The sequence below is a fragment of the Talpa europaea genome (assembly GCF_964194135.1).
Source record: "Talpa europaea genome assembly, chromosome: 1".
Classification (NCBI taxonomy): Eukaryota; Metazoa; Chordata; class Mammalia; order Eulipotyphla; family Talpidae; genus Talpa; species Talpa europaea.
This window is the reverse complement of record NC_140073.1, coordinates 5895958-5923031: the sequence shown is the minus strand read 5'-3', so window position 1 is coordinate 5923031 and position 27074 is coordinate 5895958. Positions and strand designations below refer to the sequence as shown.

General features: G+C 50.9%; 3 protein-coding genes across 4 annotated transcripts; all 3 read right to left on the bottom strand.

Annotated features, from left to right (window-relative positions):
• Nucleotides 1-1912: 1912 nt before the first annotated feature.
• STX5 (syntaxin 5) lies at nt 1913-18673 on the bottom strand (the record flags this gene model as incomplete). The annotated part of the gene is made up of 10 exons (XM_084253307.1): nt 18356-18673; nt 17650-17720; nt 17424-17479; nt 17253-17323; nt 12736-12852; nt 12601-12657; nt 12343-12424; nt 11781-11887; nt 11519-11640; nt 1913-2072 (listed from the first exon to the last, which is right to left on the bottom strand). Exons 1-10 carry the CDS (start codon nt 18578-18580, stop codon nt 1913-1915), a joined length of 1068 nt encoding a protein of 355 aa, XP_084109433.1. The 5' UTR covers nt 18581-18673.
• A 1020-nt stretch (nt 18674-19693) lies between these two features.
• Nucleotides 19694-20110, bottom strand: TEX54 (testis expressed 54; the record flags this gene model as incomplete). The annotated part of the gene is made up of 1 exon (XM_084253883.1): nt 19694-20110. The coding sequence occupies exon 1, from the start codon at nt 20054-20056 to the stop codon at nt 19694-19696; it is 363 nt and encodes a 120-aa protein (XP_084110009.1). The 5' UTR covers nt 20057-20110.
• Nucleotides 20111-20238: 128 nt separating this feature from the next.
• WDR74 (WD repeat domain 74) lies at nt 20239-25653 on the bottom strand (the record flags this gene model as incomplete). 2 transcript variants are annotated; one of them, XM_084237279.1, is made up of 11 exons in its annotated part: nt 20239-20418; nt 21173-21229; nt 21315-21460; nt 21772-21827; nt 21912-22012; nt 22864-22965; nt 23144-23290; nt 23416-23491; nt 25196-25317; nt 25398-25504; nt 25590-25653. In XM_084237279.1, the coding sequence occupies 11 exons, from the start codon at nt 25651-25653 to the stop codon at nt 20239-20241; spliced, it is 1158 nt and encodes a 385-aa protein (XP_084093405.1). The 2 variants fall into 2 exon arrangements, with proteins under 2 accessions (XP_084093405.1, XP_084093406.1); XM_084237280.1 differs by lacking the exon at nt 21173-21229.
• Between the last annotated feature and the right edge of the window lie 1421 nt (nt 25654-27074).

Sequence of the window (27074 nt, the reverse complement as noted above, 5' to 3'; positions counted from 1 at the left end):
CGAACGCCCAGGCGCTCAGAACCCAAGCGCTCCTACGCCCGGCGCCGCCGCATTTACTCCGCGAAGCACGTCGCACCCCTGACGTCTCCAAGGTGTGGGCGGTGCCGCGGGGAGGGGCGCGGGGGGGGGGGGCGCGCGTGCGCACGAGCAGGAGCGCGGGGCCGGGCTCGATACGCCCCGCCCACTGAGGCGAGGTCAGCGCGTCATCCCTCAAGCAACACCCCCGCCCCGCCCCCGCTCAGCTTTCCCGGCTCCCTCTGCACCTCCGGAGTTCGCTGCAGCCCTGAGGAAGCTGCCCAAGGCAGGAGCCCAGCACTTAACAGGAGGAGCGGCCAAGAGGGCTTTGGAGCGGGAGTGACCACTCAGACCCAGGGCAGAATCCAGCCAGTGTTAACTCAGCGCAGCCCCTTGCCAGCGGCAAGTCTGTGCCTCCCTTTCCCGCCTAGGAAAACTCCGAGAGCAGGGACCTTATCTAATTCATAGCTTTTTTTCCTCCTGCGTCTGGCACTGTGCCATGCCTGGCATGTGCCAAGAGCTCAACAAGAACCTGTTAAATGGATTTCTATCTTATGCGAACCCCCAAGGGCGGTCCAGTCAAATGAGGGACTGCATTATCAGGCTTTCGGCCAGTAACTGTCTCCACAACCCTTCCTACCCACGATGGATGGGACCGGGAGGCCCACACCTTGACACCGGGCAGCAATAGCTGCCCAGGCCAGGGGAACAGGAATATTAAAATGTCAGCTAAGACCCTGAGAACCAGGGCCAGCCCAGTGTGGGGACTGTCTCCATAGCTCGAGTTTCCTCTGGGATGAGATGGGGGTACCTGAGTGACCTCAGGATGATTTGGCTGTGGGTCCTGATCAGGACTGACCAAGCAGCATATTAGCCTCCAGGCAGGCCTCTCCATTCTCTTCTGACTGGCTTGGATTTGGCGAGGTGGCTGGAAGAGACGGAGTCTCTCTTGGGAGCCAGGAACAAATTTTTCATTCCACCTTCCACTCCTGGCAGCAGAGTGAGCTCCTGCCTCATCCAGCTCCAGGAAAAACTGGGACCAAATGGTTGGAGGATGGAGATGAAACAGATGCAACATGCCTGGAGATGCTCCTGGATGGTACCACCAGTCAGGGCCCGGCCTCGGGACCCTGCTCCCCTGCGGAAGGTGCTGTTGCCCTTGGCCATCCCTTGCCTGGAGGCGGCGGTGTGTGAAGCCCAAGGCTTGGCCCCTCAGAGCCATCAGGCCAACCCTTTCCCTTCTGGTACCCGGCTGTGGGCTCACTCCATTTGATGCCTAGGCCTTTCGACGCTCCCACCCAGAAATGACAACATGGCAAGTGAGGCTAACAGTCTTGCTGTAATTGGGAGAAAATGGGCTGCAGTGCGTTTGGCAGGTTGAGAGTCACCAGCAGCCAATGTCAAGGTTGTGCAGGCAGCTGAGGGGCTGCCTCACATGGTGAAGAGAGGAAGAGGTCAAATCCTAACCCAGATGGGAAAGTTGGTCCCTGGGGCACTTCCACTTCCTCTCCTCACTGTCAGGAAGGTGGGGAAGGGCATCATCTCCCCTTGCTGCCAAAGTTTCATTTGGGAGAGGCTGGGGAGGGTATATAAAAATCTCCTAGTGGAGACAACCTCTTCCACTGACCCCCAGCTGGCCTCTGCTCTCTTCCAGCCACTTCACAGCAGAGTCCGAATCCAGAACCGTGGTTTCATGGGCCTGAGGGTGGTGAGGGGAGAATGGGGTGGGTGACCAGAGGCAAAGGATGGAGGAATCAAGGGCAGTGGCCATTCTCAGCAGTTCCAGGGACACAGGGCCATTCTCCAAGCACCCTGCACAGGCTCAGTGGCAGCACTGGCTACCTGCCCTCCCAGGAGGGTTGCAAACCCCCATGGAGTGCCTCAGAGTAGAGAGGGTTCAGGCAAGGAAGACCACAAAGATGATGAAGAAGACAATGAGGATGAGGAAGATTTTGATCATGAGCCACCGGTTGGAAGTGACCGACTGGAAGTACTTGAGGATCTCTGAATGCGCAGCATCGACATCCAGCTGGGCCCCCAGCACATTCTCATCGATCCTGGAGGGGGGGAAGGAGAGAAAAAGGGAACACAGTGGAGTTTAAAAAAAAAAAAAGCTGCTGAAATGTACTTACTGACTTGGAAATACGGTCACTCTGTGGCAATAAAAAGTGTTTACAGGGCCTCCCTGGTGGCGCAGCGGTTGTGCGCTGGGTTGCGAAGCTGCCCACAGCCTCTGCAGCGCCAGTTCGATCCCTGGTTGCTCCCCGGCCACCGGCGGAGGGTCCCACATGGTGCGCAGACCTCTCCTGCCGCCCGCTGCTCCTCTCAGCAGTGTCCTTTGGTCCTTCTGCCTGCTCTGCTCCTTGCTCTGGCTCTGGTGGATTCTCTCGCCCTCCCGCGCTTCTGACTGTGCCCAGTGCTTGTATAAATAAATAAAATAAATCTTAAAAAAAAAAAAAAAAAAAAGTGGGCCTCCCTGGTGGTGCAGGGGTTCAGACGCAACCTATGAAGCAATCCACAGCCACTGCAGTACAAGTTTGATTCCTGGCCTGCCAGGGAGAAACCCACATGGCGGGAAAGACCTCTCCTGTCTCGCCCACTGCTCCCCTCAGCAGTGTACTTCGGTCTGTCTGCCTGTTCTGTTCCCTGCTCTGTCTCTGATGAATCCTCTCACCCCACCCCCACATCTCTGGCCTGTACCCCAATTCTTGTATAAAAATAAATAAATCTGGGCCTCCCCGGTGGCGCAGCGGTTGAGCGCTGGGTTGCGAAGCTGCCCGCAGCCTCTGCAGCGCCAGTTCGATCCCCGGCTGCTCCCCGGCCAGCGGAGGAGGGTCCCACATGGCGCGCAGACCTCTCCTGCTGCCCGCTGCTCCCCTCAGCAGTGTACTTCGGTCCTTCTGCCTGCTCTGCTCTCTGCTCTGGCTCTGGTGAATTCTCTCACCCTCCCGCGCTTCTGACTGTACCCAGTGCTTGTATAAATAAATAAATAAATCTTAAAAAAAAAAAAAAAAAGATTGAATGCTTTAAAAAAATAAATAAATAAATAAATCTTTAAAAAAAAAAAAAAGTGTTTACATGTAGGGGCCTCCCTGGTGGTGCAGGGGTTAAAGTCTCAGTGCTATCAAGCTATAGCCAGCCACTGAGGCATGAGTTCGATCCCCGGTCAGGGAGCTGACCCACATGGCACAACAGACCTCTCCTGTGTTACCCGCTGCGCCCCTCAGCAGTGTATTTCAGTAGATCCACCTGTTCTGCTCCCCACTCTGTCTATGGTGAATCCTCTCACACCCCCTGCACCTTTGGCCTACACTCCAGTTCTTATATGCATAAATAAAAGTAAATCTTTTAAAAAAGTGTTTACACACGGGCCTCCCCTGGTGGCGCAGGCGGTTGAGTGCAGCGCTGTGAAGCTGTCCGCAGCCTCTGCAGCATGGGTTCGATCCTGGCCAGCCAGCAAGGGTCCCACATGGCGCAGCACACCTCTCCTGTCATGCCCGCTGTTCCCCTCAGCAGTGTATTTCGTCAGTCTGCCTGTTCTGTTCCCCACTCTGTCTCTGGTGAATCCTCTCACCCTCCCGCGAATCTGGCCTGTACCCCAGTTCTTGTATAAATAAATCAATCTTAAAAAAATAGTGTTTAGGGCCTCCCCGGTGGCGCAGCGGTTGAGCGCTAGGTTGCAAAGCTGCCCGTGGCCTCTGCGGCGCCTGTTCGATCCCTGGCTGCTCCCCGGCTGCTCCCCTGCCACCGGAGGAGGGTCCCACATGGCGCACAGACCTCTCCTGCCACCCGCTGCTCCCCTCAACAGTGTCCTTTGGTCCTTCTGCCTGCTCTGCTCCTCGCTCTAGCTCTGGTGAATTCTCTCACCCTCCCGCGCTTCTGACTGTACCCAGTGCATGCATAAACAAAACAAACAAACAAATAAATAAAAAAAAAATGCCTCTATAAAAAAAAAATAGTGTTTACACATATATAATTCCATTTTTATGTAACTTGGTTGCGTACAGGAGAGTTCTGGATGGGTAACACAAACAAATCTTGGCTCTGGCTTGAAAATCAGCTTTTCAGCTTATGACCCTAAGCCAATCATTTGATCTCAAATTTCATTTTCTTCAACTGCAAGGAAAGTAAAAATGGGTATAACATAAATCTGACTTCCATTGTTTTTGTCAGTCTTCAATGAGCTAACAAATATAAAGCACCCAATCCATACTAAGAGCCCTCAAAATGCGTCTATTATAATATTTCGCTCATTAGTACTCACTGGCTTTTGTATAATAAATATGTATTGCGTTAGTAATAAAGGAGAAAAAGTTCACAGACAATTATAGTCAGGAGGTCCTGTTTCTGAGTGAGACAGGAAGAAAGCTTAATGATGTGGACAGGGTATGAGGAGGTAAGTCCTGTATTAGGAAAATGAGTCTCTCCAGGGTCTAGAGAAGAATTCAGGAGAAGGGTAATCTCTCGAGAGAATGCTGAGGAAAGTAAATTCTTTCCTGGCCAACCTGTACCTGGAATTCTAAAAGTCAAAAACAAACTCTAGTCTTTGTAAAGGAAGTTATTGTGAGCAGAGACCTTTTCCGGCTGTAAGCACAGAAAACCCAAGGTGGCTGCAGAGTGTGGGCCATTCAGTTGGAAAATAAGAGGAAAGGCAGGGCCAGCGGCTGCCAGCTGAGAAGGTGGTAATGAGGGCTGCAGGCTGATCTCTCACTCAAGTGCAGGAGTCTGGACTGGACATGATTTCCTGTTTATGCTGGGGAGTCTGACTGAAATATCAGGTTTCCTAGCTTTCAGTTTTTATAAGAGATTTTAATTAAATGGGAGTCCATGAATGAAAGCTAATAGGAGGGAACGCATGGAATTTTTTTTTTTTTAAATTAGTAATTCATAAGCTATTCAGAGCAATTGGGGAGTACTAAACACACGGGGCAGAGAATAATGGTTGGGGAAGGAGAAGGCTAGGGTAAAAGGTTTGTGGGAGTGGGGGGGACCGAAGGATATCTTAGAAAGAGAAAGAAAAACTATGGAGGAAAAGAAACAAGCATAAGAATCTGGAGTCTGGGTGAAGAGAAAGGATAAATGATGTAAGTGATGAGAGAGTTGTGGAAAATCAGAGGACTGAGGGGTGAATATGAGCTGAGAGAACAATCATGGCTGCAACAGCAGCAAAGGAAAAAGGAGACTAAACTGAAGACAGTGAACCCAAGAACTGGACAGATTATTTGATGATTTGACGGTGACTAGGAAGTTGGAGGTTTTAGTTTTTTGTGATTCAGTTTCTCCAAAACTTCATACCAACAGAGAGTATCTGGGTGTTGTTCAGAAGATACAGAAGTTTCCTTGAAACAGCTCTATATGGCCAGATTTGGGAAATCTGGTTGTAACAAAAAATACTAACATTAAAAAATTATGTTACATTGAATAAAAAAAAATCCATTATTCTACAGTAATATTTAAAGAGAGAAAGCTCCTTCTTTGCAGAATGCCAGCTAATAAAAAGAGTGAGAAAATTAGAAAATTACTATTTGCCAAACAGTGTCACAGATGAGTCAGGCAAAGTCATGCTGGGGCGAGGAACTGGACACTCATGTGGACTCAACGTCCTTCCACACATGACTTAGTTGATGGTCACCATCTTAACAAGTGACCAAACCTGGTGTCACCAATGAAGGGATAGTCTCACTGCATGGCTGCTATCTGATCATCTCTGTGGCCAGTCCAAATCTAACTGAGGGGAAACACTGGGTATCAAGAAAGGGTCAATTACAAAAACAAAACAGGAGGCAGCCTAACAGCAGAAGAGTATGTGGGCAGGAAGGTGTGGACGTGTGGATTTCTCAGATCTCCCCCTTCTCTCCTCCATTCTCTCCACTGATGGTCTTTGTTATTACCACATTGAGCACGGGCAGAAGTCTGAGGCTTGGGCAACATAAAAAAAACAGGTTCCGGCCTCACATATGTGAGATTCTGATTTCACAAGTGTTAGTGGAGTGGACCTCTAGGAATCATTTCTTATAAGCTGCACAGGGGCTTCTGATGAGTCTCCAGGTTTGGAACCCACTGTTTAAAAGGATGTTTGTGTATTTAACATTAGCCACTGAGCATTAGCCATTTATAAGGTACTATAAATACAGCTGTCTTGGTCACCCTGGCAACTGCATAACATAATCTGCTTTCCTATTACCTGCTCCTCTCGCCTTCTAGGAACCTAATTTTAAGAATTCTCCCTCCTTGGGCCTCCCCGGTGGCGCAGCGGTTGAGCGCTGGGTTGCAAAGCTGCCTGAAGCCTCTGCAGCACCGGTTCAATCCCCGGCTGCTCCCCAGCCACCGGAGGAGGGTCCCACATGGCCCGCAGACCTCTTCTGCCGCCAGCTGCTCCCCTCAGCAGTGTACTTTAGTCCTTCTGCCTGTTCTGCTCCCCTCTCTGGTTCTGGTGAATTCTCTCACCCTCCCACGCTTCTGACTGTACCCCAGTGCTTATATAAATAAATAAATAAATAAATAAAAATAAAAAATAAATCTTTAAAAAGAATTCTCCCTCCTTGCCCTTATCACCAATTTTTATTTCTCTCTGAACCATTACCCTTAGCATGAAAACATATTTTTACTCCTACCCTTTTAAAACACAAAAGCAAAAATCTCTTGGCTCCCAGCAGGCAAACTGGGAACATCTGAGTACTGAAAACAACCAGCCTGATTATAATACCAAAAAAAAACAAAAAAAAACAAAAAAAAACAAACAAACCAAAAAACCCCAAAAAGCCCCCAAAAACTTAATGGCTCCCAAATGATGCCCAAAAGAGAGGAAGAATTAAAAATACAAAAATTCATTGGTCATTACTGGCGGCACCTGCTCCACTGACTACTCTGAAAATATAGCAAAATAAGGAAGGTTTTCTCCAGCTTGGCTGAGAGGAATTTTATCTCATGTAGTTAAAGGAATGCTCTTATTTACAGAAAAATATGTCTCAATAAGACATATTTTTTTTTGTGGGACCCTTGATTTTTTTGTGGGACCCTGATTCTTTTTTTTTTTTTGTGGAACCCTCACCGGCAGCCGGGGAACGAACCCATGCTGCAGAGGCTAGGGGAGGTCCGACATAAACTGATTCAGACAAACATCAAAAATGGCTGGCCTTGGGCCTCCCTGGTGGCACAGGCGGTTGAGAGCAGAGCTGTTGAAGCTGTCCGCAGCCTCTGCAGCGCGGGTTTGATCCCAGTTTGATCCCGGTGAGAATCCCACATGGTGAGACAGACCTCTCCTGTCTTACCCGCTGCTCTCCCCCTCAGCAGTGTTTTTTTTCAGTCTGCCTGTTCTGTTACCCACTCTGTCTCCGGTGAATCCTCACCGTGCATCTGGTCTGTACCCCGGTTCTTGTATAAAAATAAATATTTTTTTTTTAAAAGATTTATTTTTATTTATTTATACAAGCACTGGGTACAGTCAGAAGCGCGGGAGGGTGAGAGAATTCACCAGAGCCAGAGCAGGGAGCAAAGCAGGCAGAAGGACCGAAGTACACTGCTGAGGGGAGCAGCGGGCGGCAGGAGAGGTCTGCGCGCCATGTGGGACCCTCCTCCGGTGGCCGGGGAGCAGCCGGGGATTGAACAGGCGCCACAGAGGCTGCGGGCAGCTTCGCAACCCAGCGCTCAACCGCTGCACCACCGGGGAGGCCCCAAAATAAATAAATCTTAAAAAAAAAATGGCTGCCCTATGGGCCTCCCTGGTGGTGCAGGAGTTAAGTCTCAGAAGCTGCGGGCAGCCACTGCAGCACAAGTTCAATCCCGGGCAAGGGAGCTGACCCATGTTGCAAAGTAGACCTCTCCTGTCTAGCCCGCTGCTCCCCTCAGCAGTGTATCTCAGTGGATCCGCCTGTTCTGCTCCCCACTCTCTCTGTTGAACCCTCTCTCCCCTCCCATACCTCTGGCCTACATCCCAGCTCTTGTGTACATAAATAAATAAAATAAACCTTAATAAAAATGGTAGGCCTAAACCCAACCTTATGAAAGTAGCCCCTGTCACAGCAAATCCCTCTTTCCCTGATGCGGCTGCCTCTGCCGCTGAACGCATGTGAACTTACTGGGAAAAGGGAGGCTTTTACTCAGACACATATTAAGTCAGAGTAAATAAGACCCCCTTCCCCTGTGCGCTGGACTGGACAGTCAATGACGGGTAAGATCCGGGGCAGACTAGAAATGGCTAGCCGCATGTCTGTGACTCCTGATGACCTAAGACAGGCGCAGTCCCCGAGGGGCTTCATCATGAAAGTCTTTGGTGTTCAATTCAGGCAAATGCCTAAATGCCTGCAAGCCCAATCCAGGCACTAAAGCCCATAGTGAAAACCCCTCCTTTGTTTAAGAACATGGCTGCTGCAGAGCGTCACCTAAAAACAAACCTGATGGACTTACCAACAGAACAGTTTAACTATTAACCAGTTGGTCATTGTTCCTGCATAAGAAGCAACCTAGCAACTACTCTATAATTATATTATTCTATTAACTCACTTACTTTCTCATAGCTATGTATTCTCCTTCTCGGAAATATATGACAAAAAACATGATTTGTGTTAATATTAGCTCTTAGCTAACCATAATACTTCTCACATGAGACAATACCATAAATAATAAATTTCTTACATACATAAAAATTGATATGTGATTACCTGAAGTAAAATATAGACTAAATATTATCTTGTTACAAAATCTGCTAAGCTGAAACCTTGGAAACAAAACAAGAAAAACTAGCTTAAAGAATGCTGTTCTGTGTAATCATAACTAATTGTGTAGGTTTAGATTCCTGTAATCATTACCTTCAGATTGTTTTTTGTACTTTACTATGCAACACTGACCACGTCTACAATGATAGATAGCATGATGTCTTATGTATTAGTAATCATGTCACGCTGAGAAAAAATTAACATGTATGAAATCATCCATTGTTAAAAAATGTATAAAAATGTATAATGATTTTGAGCACATTACATTCAGATCTTCACTCTTGAAGTGTGTCTGTCTGTCATTTATGCGCCGAATCCTTGACCATCCTCACAGTTTCTCAATCCTGAGACAGTCCTGCGAGTCTACCGCTGCGCTGGTCCACGGCACCCTGATGCCTGGCCCCTCCTGTCTAGGAAGGCCTCCCTCATTTCTCTCCTCCCTACCTCACTGGCTGAGCATCTTTTCAGTCTCCTCCCAGCACTGAGCCTCAGTTTAGAAATGGCCCCCGGACTAAGCGTTTGATCCTCCTCCTCTTTACACACACTGCTATACCCGGTATCAAAGTCCAGTTCTGCACAGACTTTTATCTCTAGCCCAGACCTGTCTCCTGAATGTCATATCTTTTGCATTTATTTCCAAGTAGCTGTCTGGACAACTGTCTACCTCTAATAGGGCATGCCCAATATCTAATTTATTTTCTCCCTGACCTACTAAGGCCCAAATAACCTGTTTCAAGAGAAGGACATGAATTCCCCACCAAAAACCTATAGTTACTATAAACCCCTCTCTTTCTCTCACACCCTCAAGTCTCTTAAGTAAATGATCTTGTTGGTCAGACCTTGAAAATACATCCAGAATCCAACCACTACCCACCACCACCACTGCTACCCTCACTTCCCATTTAGATTACTGCTAAGGTCTGTGCAGTATCTATGCTGCTATGAGAGGCCTGAGGTCAGCAATGATCCTTTGGAAATAGAAAGGAGTGTCACCATCCATGAAAACCCAGCAAGTTTCTCCTCTTGTCACTAAGAATAACAGACAAAGCTTCAAGTGACTTTATTTTTTTTTAATTTTTTTTTTTTTATAGAGGCATGTTTTATTTGTTTGTTTGTTTGTTTTGTTTATACATGCACTGGGTACAGTCAGAAGCCTGGGAGGGTGAGAGAATTCACCAGAACCAGAGCGGGGAGCAGAGCAGGCAGAAGGACCGAAGTACACTGCTGAGGGGAGCAGCGGGCGGCAGGAGAGGTCTGCGCGCCATGCGGGACCCTCCTCCGGTGGCCGGGGAGCAGCCAGGGATCGAACAGGCGCCGCAGAGGCTGCGGGCAGCGTCGCAACCCAGCGCTCAACCACTGCGCCACCAGGAAGGCCCTCAAGTAACTTTAAAAAGCCCTGCATGGGCCTCCCCGGGGCTTCCTGCTCTGCTCCCTGCTCTGGCTCTTGTGAATTCTCTCGCCCTCCCGCACTTCTGACTGTACCCAGTGCTTGTATAAATAAATAAATAAATCTTAAAAAAAAAAAAACAAACCCCAAACAACAACAACAAAAAAGCCCCGCATGACATGCGCCCCGGTTTCCCTTTGGACCCCATCTGTATTACACTCCTCTCCATGAGTCACCAGCTACAGTGGCTCTCCCTCTCAACAAGTTTACCCTACTCTTCTCTCACTGACGGCACTTGTCACCAAGCCAAACTACAAACCACACAATTTACTTATGATGTATATTTTAAGTCTCTACCTTCTCTCCTAGGATGGACTTCCTACAAGGACAGGGATCTTTGTCTCTTGCCCACAGCAGCACCTCCCTAACTGACTGAGTGCTAAGTGCCAAAGACAAATAGATAAAACGCCTCCTCCAGTAACAGGTGGCTCCTGGGGAACAGAGGTCTTTCCACTGTAGGCCTCTGGCCACCTCCCTCCAGTCTCATGTGGTGCTGCTGTCCTTGTCTAGTACTTTTAGCCACACTGGCCTTGGTTCCTGAACTCAGCAAGCTTGCCCCATCCTTGGGCCTGAGTTCACATTGCCTAGAATGCTCTTTCTCTCTGCCTCTTGTTATTCAGGTGTCTACTTCAATTTCATTTCTTCAGAGCAGTTTCCCTGCCATCCAATCTGATATGCCATCCAATCTGATATATATACTCAGGCACTTTTCTTAACACATCACCCTACCTTAATTCTCCCTATAGCCTTTACTATTACCTGGATCTTTGTCAATTTTTATTTTTAAAGATTTATTTAATTATGCATACAAGAACTGGGGTACAGGCTAGAGGTGTGAGGGTGAAAGGATTCACCAGTGACAGAGTGGGGAACAGAACAGGCAGATTGACTGAAATACACTGCTGAGGGGAGCAGCGGGTGAGTCAGAAGAGGTCTGCTGCAACATGTGGGTTGCTTCCCGGCTGGGGATCGAACTCATGCTGTAGTAGCTGCTGATAGCTTCATAGGTTGTGTCTTAACCCCTTGCGCCACCAGGGAGGCCCTTGTCTATTATTTTTAATGGCTGCCTTCACCCACCCTATCGAATTTATATACACACCACAAAGCAGGCATCACGAAATAGACTTCACTGTTCTAGAACCTGGAACGGGGCCCGAAACAGAACCAGTGCTCAATAAACCCTTGCTAAATGGATGGAGGCAGGTGAACTGGGCCCTGTGGGTAGGCAGGATTCACTCTTTCTTCCAAAGGGCATCAAGCCATCCCTGGGGACCTTTAAGATGTCAACCCACAGGGAAGAGAAAGCGCCTCTGTTTGGAGTGGGAATAAGAAAGAGTCTTACCTCTGAATGGTCTCTTCCTGTTCCTTAACCATGTGTGCCAACTGCTGAAAGATGGAGCCCAGCTCGACAATTGTGGACTCAATGTTCTGCATGGTGTCTGCGCGGCTCTGGATGTAGGAATCCTTCAGAGCAGAGAGCACCGTGAGCTTTTTCAGGGTAGGGCCTGCCTCTTGGGACCCTCCCAGCCTGCCCATGGCACACTGCAAGCACCTGCCCGCGGACCACAGCAGAGCAACTCCTCCCTAGTTCCGGGCCTAGGTACCTGCTCATCAATGAGCTGCAGCTGCTGGCTGGTCCGAGAGTCCATCATGTCGATGGCCACGTCCCCAGAAGCACGAGACTCTGCCCCTAAAACCACAGTACCACCTCCTGGGGAAAGAAGATATGGCATAGCTCAATGATTAAAAGTAGGTTCCAAACCCACATGCTCTGATTTGAATCCCAGTTCTGGCACTTACTAGCCTTGTGACCCCGGACAAGTCATTTAACCTCTCTGAGTCTCAGTTTCCTCATCTGTAAAACGGGGACAATAATAGTTGCTTCCTCAAAGTGGTGGTGAAAATTAAATGAGTGGGAATCAAGTAAGTGAGTGCACCAAAAGTATTAGAAACCGTCATTCTTCTGAACCTGACGGATTCACACCCAACAGTGAGAATGTGGGTGACTAGGTGCAGCTCATGAATCCTAACAACCAGCTTTGACCTTGGAAAGATAAAGTCTAACAATTTCCTTGCCCCTCTGGGACCCCACCTTTAGGGGGCGCTGTCACCACCAGAAAAGCTAAGCAGTACCCTTCAGGGCTCCCGGTATTGCCCGTGACTTACCCAGGTGGTTGGGAGCAAGGGGCAGGGCTGCCACGGGCGCCCGAGAGAACTGCTCCCGCCGGTTCCTCTGCTGCTTCAGGTTCTGTGTTTGGGGGAAGACATGTAGAGGTCCTGAGGCTTCTGGAAGGGGCACATGTTCAGAAATCCCTCCTGTCCGCCCATCCCCTTCTCCCTTGTCCTTCCACTTGTCCCTTGCCCTTTTCCCTCTTCGGGTCCTCACCCCCAGATTCCTATCCCTCCCAAATAGACTCTTCTCACCTCTGTCCTCACTTCTAAAACTGATTTGAAATCATTGGACATGGAGGCCAGTTTTGACTAGAAGAAAAGGAGAGAGCGTCAGACAAAGACGACAGTATCGTCTTCCCTCTGCCTCCCCTACCTCCCAGCGCCCACCTGCAGTGAGACCACGATGGTGTTGGAGTGGGTTTGCAGGTGTCGGCCGCTCTGGCTGCCCTTGGCTCTCACGAAATCCTGCAGTTGGGCGATCTGTTTGTTGAGGCTATTGATGTCCTGGTGAAAGAGTCAACAGAAGTGAGTGTCAGCCGAGGAGTCCTCACCCAGCACCTTTCCACATGCACATCTCAGTCAAGGTGAAAGTTACTAGCAGGAGTGAGGTGCCTTGACAGTCAAACCCAAGGGCCTGCTGGAACTGCCTGAATCCTGGAGTTTGGACTAGCTCAGTCTCTGCAGAATGGTCTCATCCATTTATAGATGACCCACTCACCCCTCTACCTTACTGTCCCAGTCTACCCTGCAAGGTCATACTCATGGTCACATATCTTAAAAGGTCGGCCTCTTGGGGCCAGGGAGTGCTGACAACAAAGCATGTGTGCGGCACTCAGGAGAAGGGAAGAATCAAGAGCTGATCATGAGATGATCATAGTTTCCCAAGATCATAAGATTATCTCCATATATATAGAATTCCTTTTAGAAAAGTTATTGCAAGAACGAAAGCTAACAGTTGTTCAGGGTCATGCATAATGAATTTATAGCAAAGCCAGGCTTGACCCTCCCGACTAATGCATCATCTGCCTAGCAGAGCTGGCTGCCAAGGGTCAAGTGAGCCATGGAGGAGGCAGAGAGAGCTTGCTCAGGGCAGCCACAGGAAGGGACCAGGAGGAAGAGGCATGGGTCCAAAATTGCATTCCAGGTTTTTTCCCCTGTAAGTCTCCCCCTGAGGGTTCTAGTTTAGAAAGCGGTATCCCCAGCCCTCCCTGGCGGCGCAGGCAGTTGAGCATCACACTGTGAAGCTGTCCGCAGCTTCTGCAGCGCGGGTTCAATCCCGGCTAGCCAGCGAGAATCCCACATGGCAAAGCAGACCTCTCCTGTGTCGCCCACTGCTCCCCTCAGCAGTGTACTTCTTCAGTCTGTTCCCCACTTTGTCTCCAGTGAATCCTCTCACCCTCCCGCGCATCTGGCCTGTACCCCGGTTCTTGTGTAAAAATAAATAAATCTTTAAAAAAAAGAAAAAAAAAAAAGAAAGAAAGTGGTATCCTCTCTCACATCAGCACCCAAATCAAAAGCTTTTAAGTCACAAACCCACACCTTCTTACCCCAGCTATGAGCCACAACCCAACCGCACACTCACTCGGCACTGGGTCTTGGGCAAGCATTAACAGCAGACTCGGGTTTGTTTGCTGTGTCACACTAATAAGCAGCTTTCACTCTCGTGCCCTTAAACTTAACACAGAAAACAACTCTTCCATTTTCCCCCCAAAGCTAGTTTCCTCTTGTTTCTACTTTTCCATTTTGGTAAATGGCACCACCATCCACCAGCTGCTCAGACCAAACACTTATGGATTCTTCTCCTTTTCCTTTAATCCATACGGAACTGACCAGGAGCCCATTAAGAACCTGGCTGATTGCAAGAGAAAGTCAGAATCTGTCCACTCAGCCCTTCTCTAGTCCCAACCATTGTCCTATTTGTCTAAGAAATCTCTAAGATCCTAAGTAAACTTCCTCTTATAGCTTATTCTTATTCAACCAACACCAGGGCACATAACCCCCCTGCTTACACTCTCCCAAGAACTCCCCACCGAGTTTAGAACACACTGAAATTCCCTACCTGGCTTGCACGTGCTCTATCTGGTCAGGCACTGGCCATCTCTCTGACCCCATCCCTTACTGGTCTCCCCTTCAGGCACACCAGTTTCTTTGGAGCTCATTAAATGCATCAAGGCTGCCCACACTTCAGGGCCTTTCCCTTCACTACGCCCACTTTCTAGATCACAGTCCCACTTTCGGAAATGTGCTTCAGCCAGATCTTTGGATGACTGGCTTCTCTTCACCAGTCAGGTCATCCTAGATCACCCAATCTAGGCTCCTACTCTGAGTAAAACTCACCCACCTTGCTTATTTCCTTGGCAGGATTAACTATTATCTGATGCCTTTTCTGTTTACCTATATAGTGTCCACCCAACCAGAAAGAAGGTTCCTAAAGGCAGGGACCACATTTATCTCATTACTGCTGAATCCCCAGAACCAAGTGAAGGTCACTCAATAATGTGATTAAAGGGCCTCCCCGGTGGCGCAGTGATTGAGCGCTGGATTGCGAAGCTGCCCGCAGCCTCTGCAGCTCCGGTTCAATCCCCGGCTGCTCCCCAGCCATCGGAGGAGGGTCCCACATGGCGCGCAGACCTCTCCTGCCGCCCGCTGCTCCCCTCAGCAGTGTACTTCGGTCCTTCTGCCTGCTCTGCTCCCCGCTATGGCTCTGGCGAATTCTCTCACCCTCCCGCGCTTCTGACTGTACCCAGTGCATGTATAAACTAAAACAAACAAATAAATAAATAAATGAATAAAACATGCCTCTATTAAAAAAAAATGTGATTAAAAATAAATAAAGGAATCTGCACAATAATCCTATGAGATAGATACTGCTATTATTCCCTTCTCATTTATGAGAACGAAAGCTCAGAGTAGACAAGTCAAAGTGAAGTGCTAGACCTGAACTTTGAATTCCAGTCTGTCTGAATCCAAAGGTTCTTAATGCCTGTACAATAAGTAATACCCCAATAGTTAACTGAACCCCCTCTTTTCGACCCAGCACAGCACCTCTTGACTGGCTCTGCCCTTCGGCCTCTGCCATAATCATTTCTGTACAGGACAGTCATACAGCAGTCTCCTCCCCCAGCCTCTCTGACCATCCATGCTCCAGATTTTTTCTCCCATAGTTGTTCAAATCACATTTTATTCTGACGACATTGTGCTGTGAAAGAGAAGAATCACAGCAGTGTAGTAGTGCTGTGGCATAACTGTTTTCTACACAGAACTAGAATCCAGATTTTAATCATCTTTGTCACCCACAGCATTCAATGATTCCACACTCCTAAGCCAAATGGATTCTAATCTTCACAACCCATCTACCTTCCCAACTTCATCTCCTGCCAATCAATTATTCAAATAATAAACATTGAGAGCCCACTGTGTGTCAAACACTGTTATGGGCACTGGGGACACATCTGTGAATAAGCAGAGAGAAAAACTGCTGTTCTTATGGCTTGCATTGTTTCATTGTATTCCTTTTTCTTATGAGGGGAAAAAGACAAGTGGAAGCAAACAGAAACAACAAAAACTGCAAGAAGTAAACTAATTATAGTGAATGATAAGATTATCAAGTGCGGTGGCGCAGCGGTTGAGCGCTGGGTTGCGAAGCTGCCCGCAGCCTCTGCGGTGCCGGTTCGATCCCCAGCTGCTCCCCGGCCACCGGAGGAGGGTCCCACATAGCGCGCAGACCTCTCCTGCCGCCCGCTGCTCCCCTCAGTGGTGTACTTCGGTCCTTCTGCCTGCTCTGCTCCCTGCTCTGGCTCTGGTGAATTCTCTCACCCTCCCGCACTTCTGACTGTACCCAGTGCATGCATAAACAAAACAAACAAACAAACAAATAAAATAAATAAAACATGCCTCTATAAAAAAAAAAATAACTAAAAGATTATCAAGTGCTATTAAAAAAAAAAGTAGAGAGCCTCCCTGGAGGCGCAAGGGGTTAAGATGCAAACTATGAAGCCATTGGCAGCCTCTGCAGCACGAGTTCGATTCCTGGCCGGCCAGGGAGCAACCCACATGTCAAAGCAGAACTCTCCTGTCTCGCCCACTGCTCCCCTCAGCAGTGTATTTCAGTCAATTGGCCTGTTCTGATCCCAGCCCTGGCTGGTGAATCCTCTCACCCCCACCATACCTCTGGCCTGTACCCAGTTCTTGTATGCATAAATAAATAAATCTTAAGAATAAATAAATAAATAAAGTTAAAAAAAAAATAGAGCTGTTACCTTAAGGGAGATGAGATTCTGGGGCCCTGAAGAATCAAACAGGGGGCCTCCCTGGTGGCGCAGGGGTTAAAGACACAGCGCTATCGACTATCTCTAGCCACTGCAGCATGAGTTCGATCCCCCGACAGGGAGTGAACCCACATGGCACAGCAGACCTTTCCTGTCTCGCCCACTGCTCCCCTCAGCAGTGTATTTCAGTAGATCCGCCTGTTCTGCTCCCTACTCTGTCACTGGTGGATCCTTTCACCTCCCCGTACCTCTTGTATGCATAAACGAAATAAATCTTAAAAAAAAAACATCAAACAACACACCAGGGTGAACCTCTTGAACATTTAAGCAAAACTTTAACTTTCCCTTTTACAGGCCATGCCTCTGAGCACACCACTTTCTCTGTCTGGAATGTTCTTCCACTGTTTCTAGACAAGCCTTGAAAACAGCTCAGATCTTACCCCCTCTATAGTATCTTTCCCCATGTCCCCTGACAATCTCAGGCATCTTTTGGTAAGAAAATTTCTGTACCACTTGCCTCCTGACTCGATGACGTTTGGTACTGGCTCTACACACATGCTGTGGGCCTCCATGGCAACAAAGTAATAGAAGTGACCTTACTAGACTGCCAGGCTCTTCCCATAGATAGCAGCTCACCTGTTTGATGATATAAGTTAACTCCTCGATTTCCACTGCTTTATCATCAAAGAGGGACTTGCGTTTTGCCACTGTAGAGACAAAGAAGAAGCCAGGACAGGTGAGGTCAAAGTCAAGACGTAGGCAATATGGTTCCTCAGACCTCTCTGGAAGTGCCCCAAGGACACTCACAGATTGTCAGCTTCTCCAGCTTGGCAAATGTGTTGCTGAGGTCTTTCCCAATGCGCCTGTAAATGAGCATAAGAAGAACAGTAAGGGAAAGGGCAGGAGATGGCCTGTTCCCACACCAGCTCTGGCGCTATGGACCCTCATCCTCATAGCTCAGGCCACCACAGGAAAGCCCACTTCTCAGACACCAGACCAGCTCCGCCCCACCCCCCAACTCTTCTCAACTCACTTGGCCATGAGAGTGAATTCACTGCGCTGCCTGACAGCACGCAGAGCCGGCTTGTTTGTCTGAATTCCATTCTGAAAAGCAACATCAAGAAGTGAAACTTCAGTTCCTTCTCCAGATTTCAGCTTCACCGTCACTCAGATGTCCACTAAACACTAGGACTGCGGCGTCCTCCGCCAGACAGTTGCTAACGAAAGCTGACCAGTTAAAACGTTTAAAAATATAACTACCAGAAAGGAATGAAGGGAAGTGGGCAGCAAAGAGGGGAGGGGACCAGGAATCTAATTTTTAAAAAAGCACTCCAAAGTGGTTTTGATAAAAATCTTACTTAGAACATTTAAGTTGCTAAAAACTGGGCCCACCTAGATTAATTTCCTCATGGTCACAGAAGAAATCTGTGCTAGAAATATGCCAGGAGAATTTAAAGAGCATGTCTTAGCTTTAGGCTCTTTCTGGAACCTGTTCCTTATACCAGACCCAACACGGTGCAGTCACCGTTACCCTGAGGTATTCCTTCCAGAACAGCCAAGCCACCCTTGGACATTCCTCATACAAATCTAGATTGAACCTTGCTAGCAAAGCTCCCAATTCTCCCTGCCCCCTCCAAATCAGTGGGGCTCTCCCCTCGGTACCCCCAAGAATTAATCCAACAACAGAGCTTGAGCACGGCCTTCCCCAAATCCGAGCAAGGCTGGCTCCGGGTCCTTACCTGGCGGCTCTGCAGGGACTTGCAGGCAGACAGGAACTCCTGGGTCCGGTCCCGGCAGGACATGGTGTCGGGAGGGGGAGGGACCAGGGCCACTGGGGGGGGCTGAGGGGCGATGTCGCTGCTGCTACTGCCAGCAGTTGCAGGGGACAGGACCTGAGTCTTTGAGAGACCCAGGTAGACACCCTGATCCGTGTTCTTAGACCCGTAGCGTTTCCGCGGGATCATTGAGACGCATAACCTCGGACTGTTGTGGAGGGGAGAGTGTCATTCCCCAGGCAGCCTCCGTCCCCACAAATTCCACACGCACACACACCGCCCCCCAGCAAATCCTCGGGCCCCAACTGCACTGGACACGGACTTTAGCGCCCAAAGCCACCCGCAAATCCTGGGACCGGCCCGCGGCGGGAAGGGCCCCGCAGTCCCCGGGCCCCGTCCGTCCCCTTCTTCACTCTTCTTCCAACTTGGCTCTGGCGGCCGGAGCGCGGGCCGGGCAAGGCCGGAGCCAGGTTCCGCGGCCTTGACAATCCTGGCCGGCCTGTGCAACCGCCCCAGGCACTAACTGGACCCGCTCGTCCCCACCGGCTCCTTCGGCTCCTCAGAGAAAAACGGCGACGACCCCCGAGGTGAGCACACTTCGGTGGGCGGAGGGGGAAGTCTAGGTGTTTATTTGAAACAGGAAGTCCCACCCCCGCCCAAGTCCCGCCCGCCAGAAGACCACAAGCGCTGATTAGCTAATGCCGACGTCTTTTTCCACACGAACTTTTTTGATTGGACGGCGAGGTATTCGCTCAGCCCGAACCGGGCCGGCAGGACTAGCCCGCCCGTCCCGGGTTCCCTTCCCCCCGTCCATCGCCTCTCCCACGGAGTCGCCGCCCGGAGCGCCCACGGTGACCACGCCCCTTCAGAACGAATCCTACCTCCTCTCTACCGCCCGCCGCCGCCGCCACAATCTCCCAGGTGGTCGCCGCCTCCTCCCCGGGCGCCCAAGCCGCCGAAACCCGACCAGAGATTAGAAGCAGCCACGTCACCCACGCGTAGCCCCACCCCCAGTGACGGGGCAGCGCCACGCCTTTTCGAGCCCGGCCACCCGAGGGGCACGCCCCTCGCCCAAACGCAAGACCGGCGCCGCCCTCCTATTGGCTAGGCCGCCCCAGAGACCCCGCCCATAGGAACCAGAGCCGAAGCCCGGGTCTGGCCGGCCTCGGGGCAGGAGCCTTAAAGAGCCCGCCGCCCGCGGCACCCGCCTCCTGGGACGGCAGCGGAGATTCCAGATGGGGCAGGTACAGATTAGAAACTTTATTCTCTGGAGGTTGGGGCGGGCTGAGGTCAGGGCTGGGGTCACTCCTTCTCTGGCTCCTCCGTGATCTCCTCCGGCTTGTTCTCCAGGATCACACTCGGCCGCCTTTGACTCTGGCTCGATGGCCTGCTGGACCGCGTGGAGCCCCGACGGCTGAACATGGAGAGCCGCCGCCACAGCACGGTGATCAGGATGCTGTCGTTCGACTTGGGTTTCTGCTGCTCTCCCTCGTCCGTGGCTGAGGGGAACACCGCTGAGTGCCCCGCCCCCGCCCTGCGGGGCCGCCCCCCCCCCCAGCCTGGGGGCCCCCTCGTGTGTCTCCTCCCACCTTCCTCGTCTTCGGACTCGCCCTCCTTGGCCTGCTCATCGGAGGTCTGAGAATCCTTGTCTTGGCAGCAGCCCATGGCCCCGCGCGACCCCACACTCCTCGACCCCTGGAGCGGGCCTGCCCCACCCTCGACCCGGCTTCTGTGACGCCCTCGGCAGGCTTTTGTGACGCCAGCCGCCCTGACTCCCATTCTCCTCTTGGGAGGCTGCGGGTCCAGTGAGTGGTGAGCTGTTTATTTACAAAGTGAATACAGGCTCTTCAGGGGCTGGTGGACCCAGGGCGCTTCTTTTTTCTCCCTCTAGTCTGAAGAGCCTCTTGATTCGGCTCCAAGCCAGGGGCCTTCCTTTTAGCAGCTGCCTCCAAGGAGGCCCAAAGCTCATCTGTTTCTGTGTCTTCTGGGGGCAACTTGCTGGGCTCTTGAGGCTCTTGGGGCTCATCCTGGTAAGGGGGAGAGAAGCATGGGAGTTGGGCACAGCAGCCAGGCAGGGAAGGATGCTCTGGATGGGAAATAATCCCTTCGAGCACTACACCCTATTTCATTGTTTCCACAGCCCATACCCAGCCTGCTCCCAGGCTACCCTTGGCAGTAACTCTGGCACAACTATACATAGTAACACCCCTGTGAGGAATGGAGTAACTGGGCAGGTAAACGACAGGTCTGTTCTAGTGGCCACCTTTTTTTTCTTTATGATTTATGTTATTTATTTATGCATATAAGAGCTGGGGTGCAGGCCAGAGGTGCAGGGGCTGAGAGGATTCACCAGACAGAGTGGGGAGCTGAACAGCCAGATCTACTGAAATCCACTGCTGAGGGGAGCAGCGGGTGAGTCAGGAGGTCTGCTGCACCATATGGGTAGCTCTCTGGCTAGGGATCGAACTCATGCTGCAATGGCTGCGGATAGCTTCATAGTGCTGAGACTCAACCCCTTGCACCACCAGGGAGGCCCCCTTTTTCTTTTCATAGGGAAACCCTCACATGTATGCCCTTGGCTCCCACATCCCCAGACTCAGCTACAGGTCCTCAAATAACATCATTTCCCTTCAGCCTTTTTCTTATAGCAATGAGGAAAAAGCAATTCTGATCCAAACTAAAAAAAGTTACTGGAGAACATGCTTCTGTTATACATTCTTTGATCAAAGTCAGTGTCCAAGAACCTATTGTTGACGCTAAGTGATCACTGGCTGTACTTACCTCCCAGTTCTCCCTGCCTGACAGGAGGAGGCAGTTCAGTTGAGACTTGAGATAAACCTGCAAAAGATAAGGGGTCTTCAGGACTCGAGCACACGCTGACACAGAAAATGAACAGAGGCGCAGGAGGTAGTGGGAATCTCACCTTGTGCTCTAAGCCTCGTGGAGTCTGGATCCTGTGTACCCTCAAGACCCTGTCCAAGCCACAGGAGGCCAGAAGGGGCTTGGAAGGGTGGCACTGCAACCCTCGGACACTGCCTGCCAACCCCTTCAGACAGCCCAGCAGGCGCCCTGAGAAGTGAGGAGGGATGGCGAGAACGGTCAACAATCATTTACTGAGTGTTTACCGCTTAAATGATTTTTACATCTCAGTATTTAATCCTGACATAACCCCAACAGGAATTACCTTTTATATCTTCAATTTACAGATGAAGGAACTAAGGAACAGAAAATTGAAATGATCTGTGCAAGGTTATATTGCTTGAGATGAACCAAGATTTGAACCCTGGTGATCTGACACCTGAGTGAGGCACAATTGCTCCCCTGCACAGCCTCAGAAGAAACCCTCCCCTCCCCTCCCCTCGCCTCCCTGCTCCACTTACCTTGCCGAAGTTCAATTTCTGCCAGCTGCCCATGAGTGTTCCCCACGATCACAGAACTGAGGAGACCAGAGGCAGGAGGGGTCAGCAGGAGGAGCCTCCTGGGTGCTTCCCAAGCCCTACTCTGCCCCCTAAACACTCACTTGCCCCCAGGAGTGAGAGTCATGGCCGTCAGGGGATATTCTCCATAGGTGGCCTCTAGAACTGGCCGGCGCTGAGGGGAGGCTGGATCGTAGACACGGACCTGGAGGGAGACTAAGGCATCGCAAGACTGTCCTCACCCCACAGGCCCCTGGGGCTTCTCTATCTTCACCGCCTCCTCCATCTACTGCTTTCTGGATTAGGGCCCATGCTTAGAGGCACTTTCTTATTTGAAAGTACCCTTCTTCTGAGTGGTGGGGGTGGGGGTGGAGAACTGCAGAGGAGCATGAATGGAGAGGGCTGAAGGAAGAGCCCCCCAGGTTAGGGGAGGTAGCATTAAAACAGTCTGCACGTGTGAGCATCTTATCCGTTGCCTCCTCCCTTCTCAAGATGAAAAAGCAAGTCAGCCCAATTGCCAGAGGGGGCGAATTCCAAACAATTTCAGGAGGGAGAGAAATGGCCAAGATCAGACTTAACATGCATGAGTAAAGGAAATAGCGGGACTAGCAACCCAGTGCCGACCGTGTCTTAGGACTTCAAATGCGAGCAGCTGTAAAGATCTCCAGGTGGGCCCTTCCTGAAAAGCTGGGAGCCAAGGCCAGAGAAGAGAGTGTGAGGCCTGGGTCCCAAAGCGAATCAGAAGCCGTGTCAAGCCCAGAACCCAGTTCCTTTGACACCTGGTCCAGTGTTTCTTCCACCCTATACCCTGTGATTCCACTGGGTCGGGGGACATTCCCTTCTCTCTCTGAGGTGGAAAGAAAAGGAAGACATAATTCAAGAGACTCCAGCTTACAGTGTGTAGCTGGTGGGGCTCAGCCAGGGCACTGAAGATGGGGGAAGAGCTCCCTTCGCCAAGGGCCTGGGGTACAGGACTAGTGGGAAGGGGACTGGGAGACTCTTTCTCTAGGAACTGCTAAAGACCAGGAGGAGGTAAGGGTAGGATGGGTGTCTCACCTGGTGGTACCCTGTGCAGGTGACAAGCTTCTGTGATTCAGGGAGGAACTGTATGTCCTGGTCCCAGATGGGAACACGCAGGTCTAGCCAGTCATTCCGAACCTAGCAGGATGGGTAGATGGGGCACAAGGTTGGAGGGGAGTGGGGAGGGCTCAGTGTGCTGTGCCCTTCTTTCAGCCCTCCCTCATCATTTCTTAAAAACCACGTGGTCTCTGATCCATAGCCAGTGGCCTGAGCCTCATTGATCCTTGAATCCAGCCCCTTCCCACCTGTCACTTACATTCTTGGCCCTGAACACAGGCTCCTCAGATCCCTGTAGGTCCCACACCTTCAATGCATTCTCCTTGCCACCTGTGGCAACCACATGGGGGCGTGCTGGGTCTTGGCGCATCCTACACACCCCAGGACCCACACTCAGTTCCAGGAGCTTAAAGAATGGGAGATAAGAGTGGGGTGAGTCAGTTTGAGCCCTCAATCCTTCTCCCCATTTGGCTCCTACCCTGGCCTGCCTCCCCTTCCCCAAGCATCAGGATCGGGGCAGGGGAGCCTCACCGGGTCAGAGGATGCTTGTTTGTCAGTGTCGGGCCAGACTCGGAGAATCCCAGAATCCACACATGTGATGAGGGTGCTGTAGGCAAAGGGAGGACAGATTTAGGTAAAAAAGACAAAACCAAAGTGTGTAATGTCCAATTCACCCTGAATTCATATTAAAAGAGCTTCCTTCCCACCAGCCCATTCCTAGGGTAACCTGGGCTGGATACGGCTGAGCAGCCTCCAGCTTCCCTGTCAATTCATAAAATTTCCTCAACACAGTGAGAGGCTGCCAGTTTTATAACAGAAAACCGAGGCTCTAAGAAGTTAAAAGACTTGCATCCTCAGCTATAAACGGCAGAACCCGAGCTGGAAAACAAGTTGTGACCCTCTAAAGCACAGTGCCTTCTGGGGGCACCTACTGGTCTTTATGAATCTTAGGTTGGTCAGCAGGGGTCAGGATCAGTGTCTCTGAAAGGAATGAAATGGGACTGGTCTGGATTGGGCTTTGGCCAAAGTCAAACACCAGTTTTTTTCCTGGAGCTCCCCATTCTAGGTGCTGGCTCTTACATGTCAAATGAGAGTCCTCAGTGTCTGTCCCAAGAAGCCCTAGCAAGGCCCTCCTAGGCTCTGTGCAGCCCCGGCCTGTGCTCCTCCTCACGTCTGTCCACCCTCCCACCTTATTTCAGACTCTATCGCTTGCCTGGGCTATGGCAACTGGCTTCCACTGTTCTCTCCAATCCATCCTCCCCACTCCTACAGGCTCACAGCTCTGACTACAGCATTGTTGGAGAGTAACTCCTTATCACTAACAAAACAAAAGGGCACATCTCTCAGCTTTACATTTAATCACAACCTATCTTGCCCGTCTTGTATTGGCTGCGATGTCCAAATGCCATTTATTTTCCTTGAACAATACCCTATAGTCTGACACCAGTTCTTGGCATTGGCCCATGTGTTAGCCTCTTTTTAGAATGTCTTACCCCTTTCTCCACCTATGGCAATTCTTCCTATCCTTCAAGGGCTTTCCTCAGTAGCCTTCTAGACCTCACCTGTCAGAATTAACATCACCAGACATACAGATCTATTTACAGCCTCTCTCTTCATCCCTGAGGCAAAGCTGGGTTAATAAAGTCCCATTAGCACTTTCCTATCCTTTCCTTTGCTGGCTTCATCACCGTGTTGGTGGCTGTCAGTCCATTAAAAACATACTCGGGGCCTCCCCTGGTGGTGCAGCGGTTGAACGCTGGGCTGTGAAGCTGCCTGCAGCCTCTGCAGCGAGGGTTAGATCCCCGGCTGCCAGCGAGGGTCCCACATAGCGCGCAGACCTCTCCTGTCTAGCCCGCTGCTCCCCTCAGCAGTGTATTTCGTCAGTCTGCCTGTTTTGTTCCCTGCTCTGGCTCTGGTGAATTCTCTCACCCTCCCGCGCTTCTAACTGTACCCAGTGCTTGTATAAATAAATCTTTAAAAAAAAAACAAACCCAACATACTCGAGCTATTAAATAATCCAAAATCACCCAAAAGGTTACAGAGACAGGAGGAAAACCCACTGATGGCAGGTACTGTGTAGGTACAGGTTTACCTGCGGTCCCTTGCAATTTGTGCAAAGCAGGTAACTCGGTGGTGCTCAATAAACGCTTGTTATAACGCTTGTTATAAGCATATAGCAGGGCCCGGGGTGGGCTCTGTCACCCAGCCCTGTTGGGCCCGTGTCACCTGAGGGTTGACCATTATTGCCCGTCCTGAGGGCCGCTCAACGCTCTCCCTACAACCTGAGTGTTCTCAAGGGGCTGGGTCTTACCCGTCCGCCTGGGCGAGGCCTCGAAATATGCCCTCCCCTCCCGGGCAGTGCCTCTGACCCTGGAATCTGCCGTCCTCGGTACTGAAATGTCTCACTGTTCTGTCGGCGCAGCCCACCAGGATCTGCGGGCAAAAGAGGGCGGGATAGCGACGAGGGAGGCTGCCGGCTCGCCCCCCAGCTCCGCCCGGCGGCGGCCGCTCACCTGAGTCTCGCCGCCGGCGCCCCAGCACAGGGCGCTCACCGCCTCCTCGCGCCGGGGCTGTCCCGCCGCCGTGAAGTTCGCCGCCTGTTTGCGCTGAAGGTTCACCCCTGCGGAACGCGGGCATCAGTCGCGCCGGGGTCGCGAGCGGGCCACCGGCTCCCGCGCTTCCAGACGCCCGGTCCCGCCACCCACCTTTCAGGATGCCAGTCTCGGTGCCGACCCACACGTGGTTCCAGCGCGCCCCGGCAGCCGCCATAACGCCGCCCGGAGCCGGCGGCCCGCACTTCCGGCGCGGCGCGGCGTGACGTCACCAGCGGGCGCCGAGCGACCCGCTCTGGGCGGGGTTTCGGGGCCGGAAGAGCGGCCGCAGCGGCGGTTCCGCCCCTTTGGCTTAACTGGAACGGAAGGCGCGGTTGGTGCTGGCGGGGGCGGGTGGCCCACACTGACCGGTTCACCCTCGGAGTGGGCGGGCACGTTCTGACGCGCCGAGGGGTCGAGTCGCCCCGGTTCGCCAAGCCTCCTGGGTGTTTTCTAGGCGAGACGAGCTCCCCAATGGCCGCAGGCGCGAGCGTGGAGACGGAACGGAGCAGAAGGGGAGGAGGAAGCCCGGGGTCTCGAAACAGGCCTGTCTGGGAAAGCAGAGGTTGGGGTGTTGTTTTTCTTTCCTCACATTCAAGTTGGATAATGGTAAAATTTAGCTCAAACCGAGAGTGAAAATCTGCAAAGTTAGCAATATTTCCCCCAAGAGTAAGCTGCAATTTCAAGAAGTCACAGCGACCCCTTTCCTTCTTACTGAGGAATTTTGTCAGAGAATAATAAAAATTCTGGAAATGCAAACCGAAACCACAGCGGGCAAAACAAACACACAAAACTACAATGAGCTGTCATCTCACACCGTGAGAATGGTTTAAGTGAAAAAGACTGGCAACAAGCCTTGAGGAGGGTGTTGGGGGAAAGAAACCCTCTTCGCTGTTTGGTGCGAGCCAGGCTACCCATGCTGTTTGACAAAGTCCAGGCATGGGGGAAATTCCTGAAAAATCGGGAAGCTCCGCAGCTGGCTCCTGCTACTTCCTTTCATTTGTTTATGGCAGTTCTTGCCATTATGGAAATTTTCTATAAGCTTCAGAATAACATAATGAGTGTTGGCATTCATGCCAGTTTTGGTAATGCACACAAGTAGTTTGAGAAATGTGCCTTCCAACACGATTGATAGTGAAACGGTTTCCAGTATTTCTCCACGTCCTCCCATTTGTAAATCATTTACCGTGAGCAATTCTGGATTCTTTAACAAATTATGCTTGATAGAACTATTGGAACCAAACCCAGTAAAAGTCCCCACTAGAGAAGACTCTGAGGCACCTCAGAGACGAAATGGCTCTAGAAAAATTACACCACGTACTGTTCCCATGGCATGGGGACCCTTTGGCCCAGCACATAAATTAGGAAGCCGCCTTTGATTTCACAATGCTTGCTTTTTTTTTTTTTTTTTTAATTTTTTATAGAGGCATGTTTATTTATTTATTTATTTATTTGTTTGTTTGTTTTGCTTGTTTATACATGCACTGGGTACAGTCAGAAGCGCGGGAGGGTGAGAGAATTCACCAGAGCCAGAGCGAGGTGCAGAGCAGGCAGAAGCGAAGTACACTGCTGAGGGGAGCAGCGGGCGGCAGGAGAGGT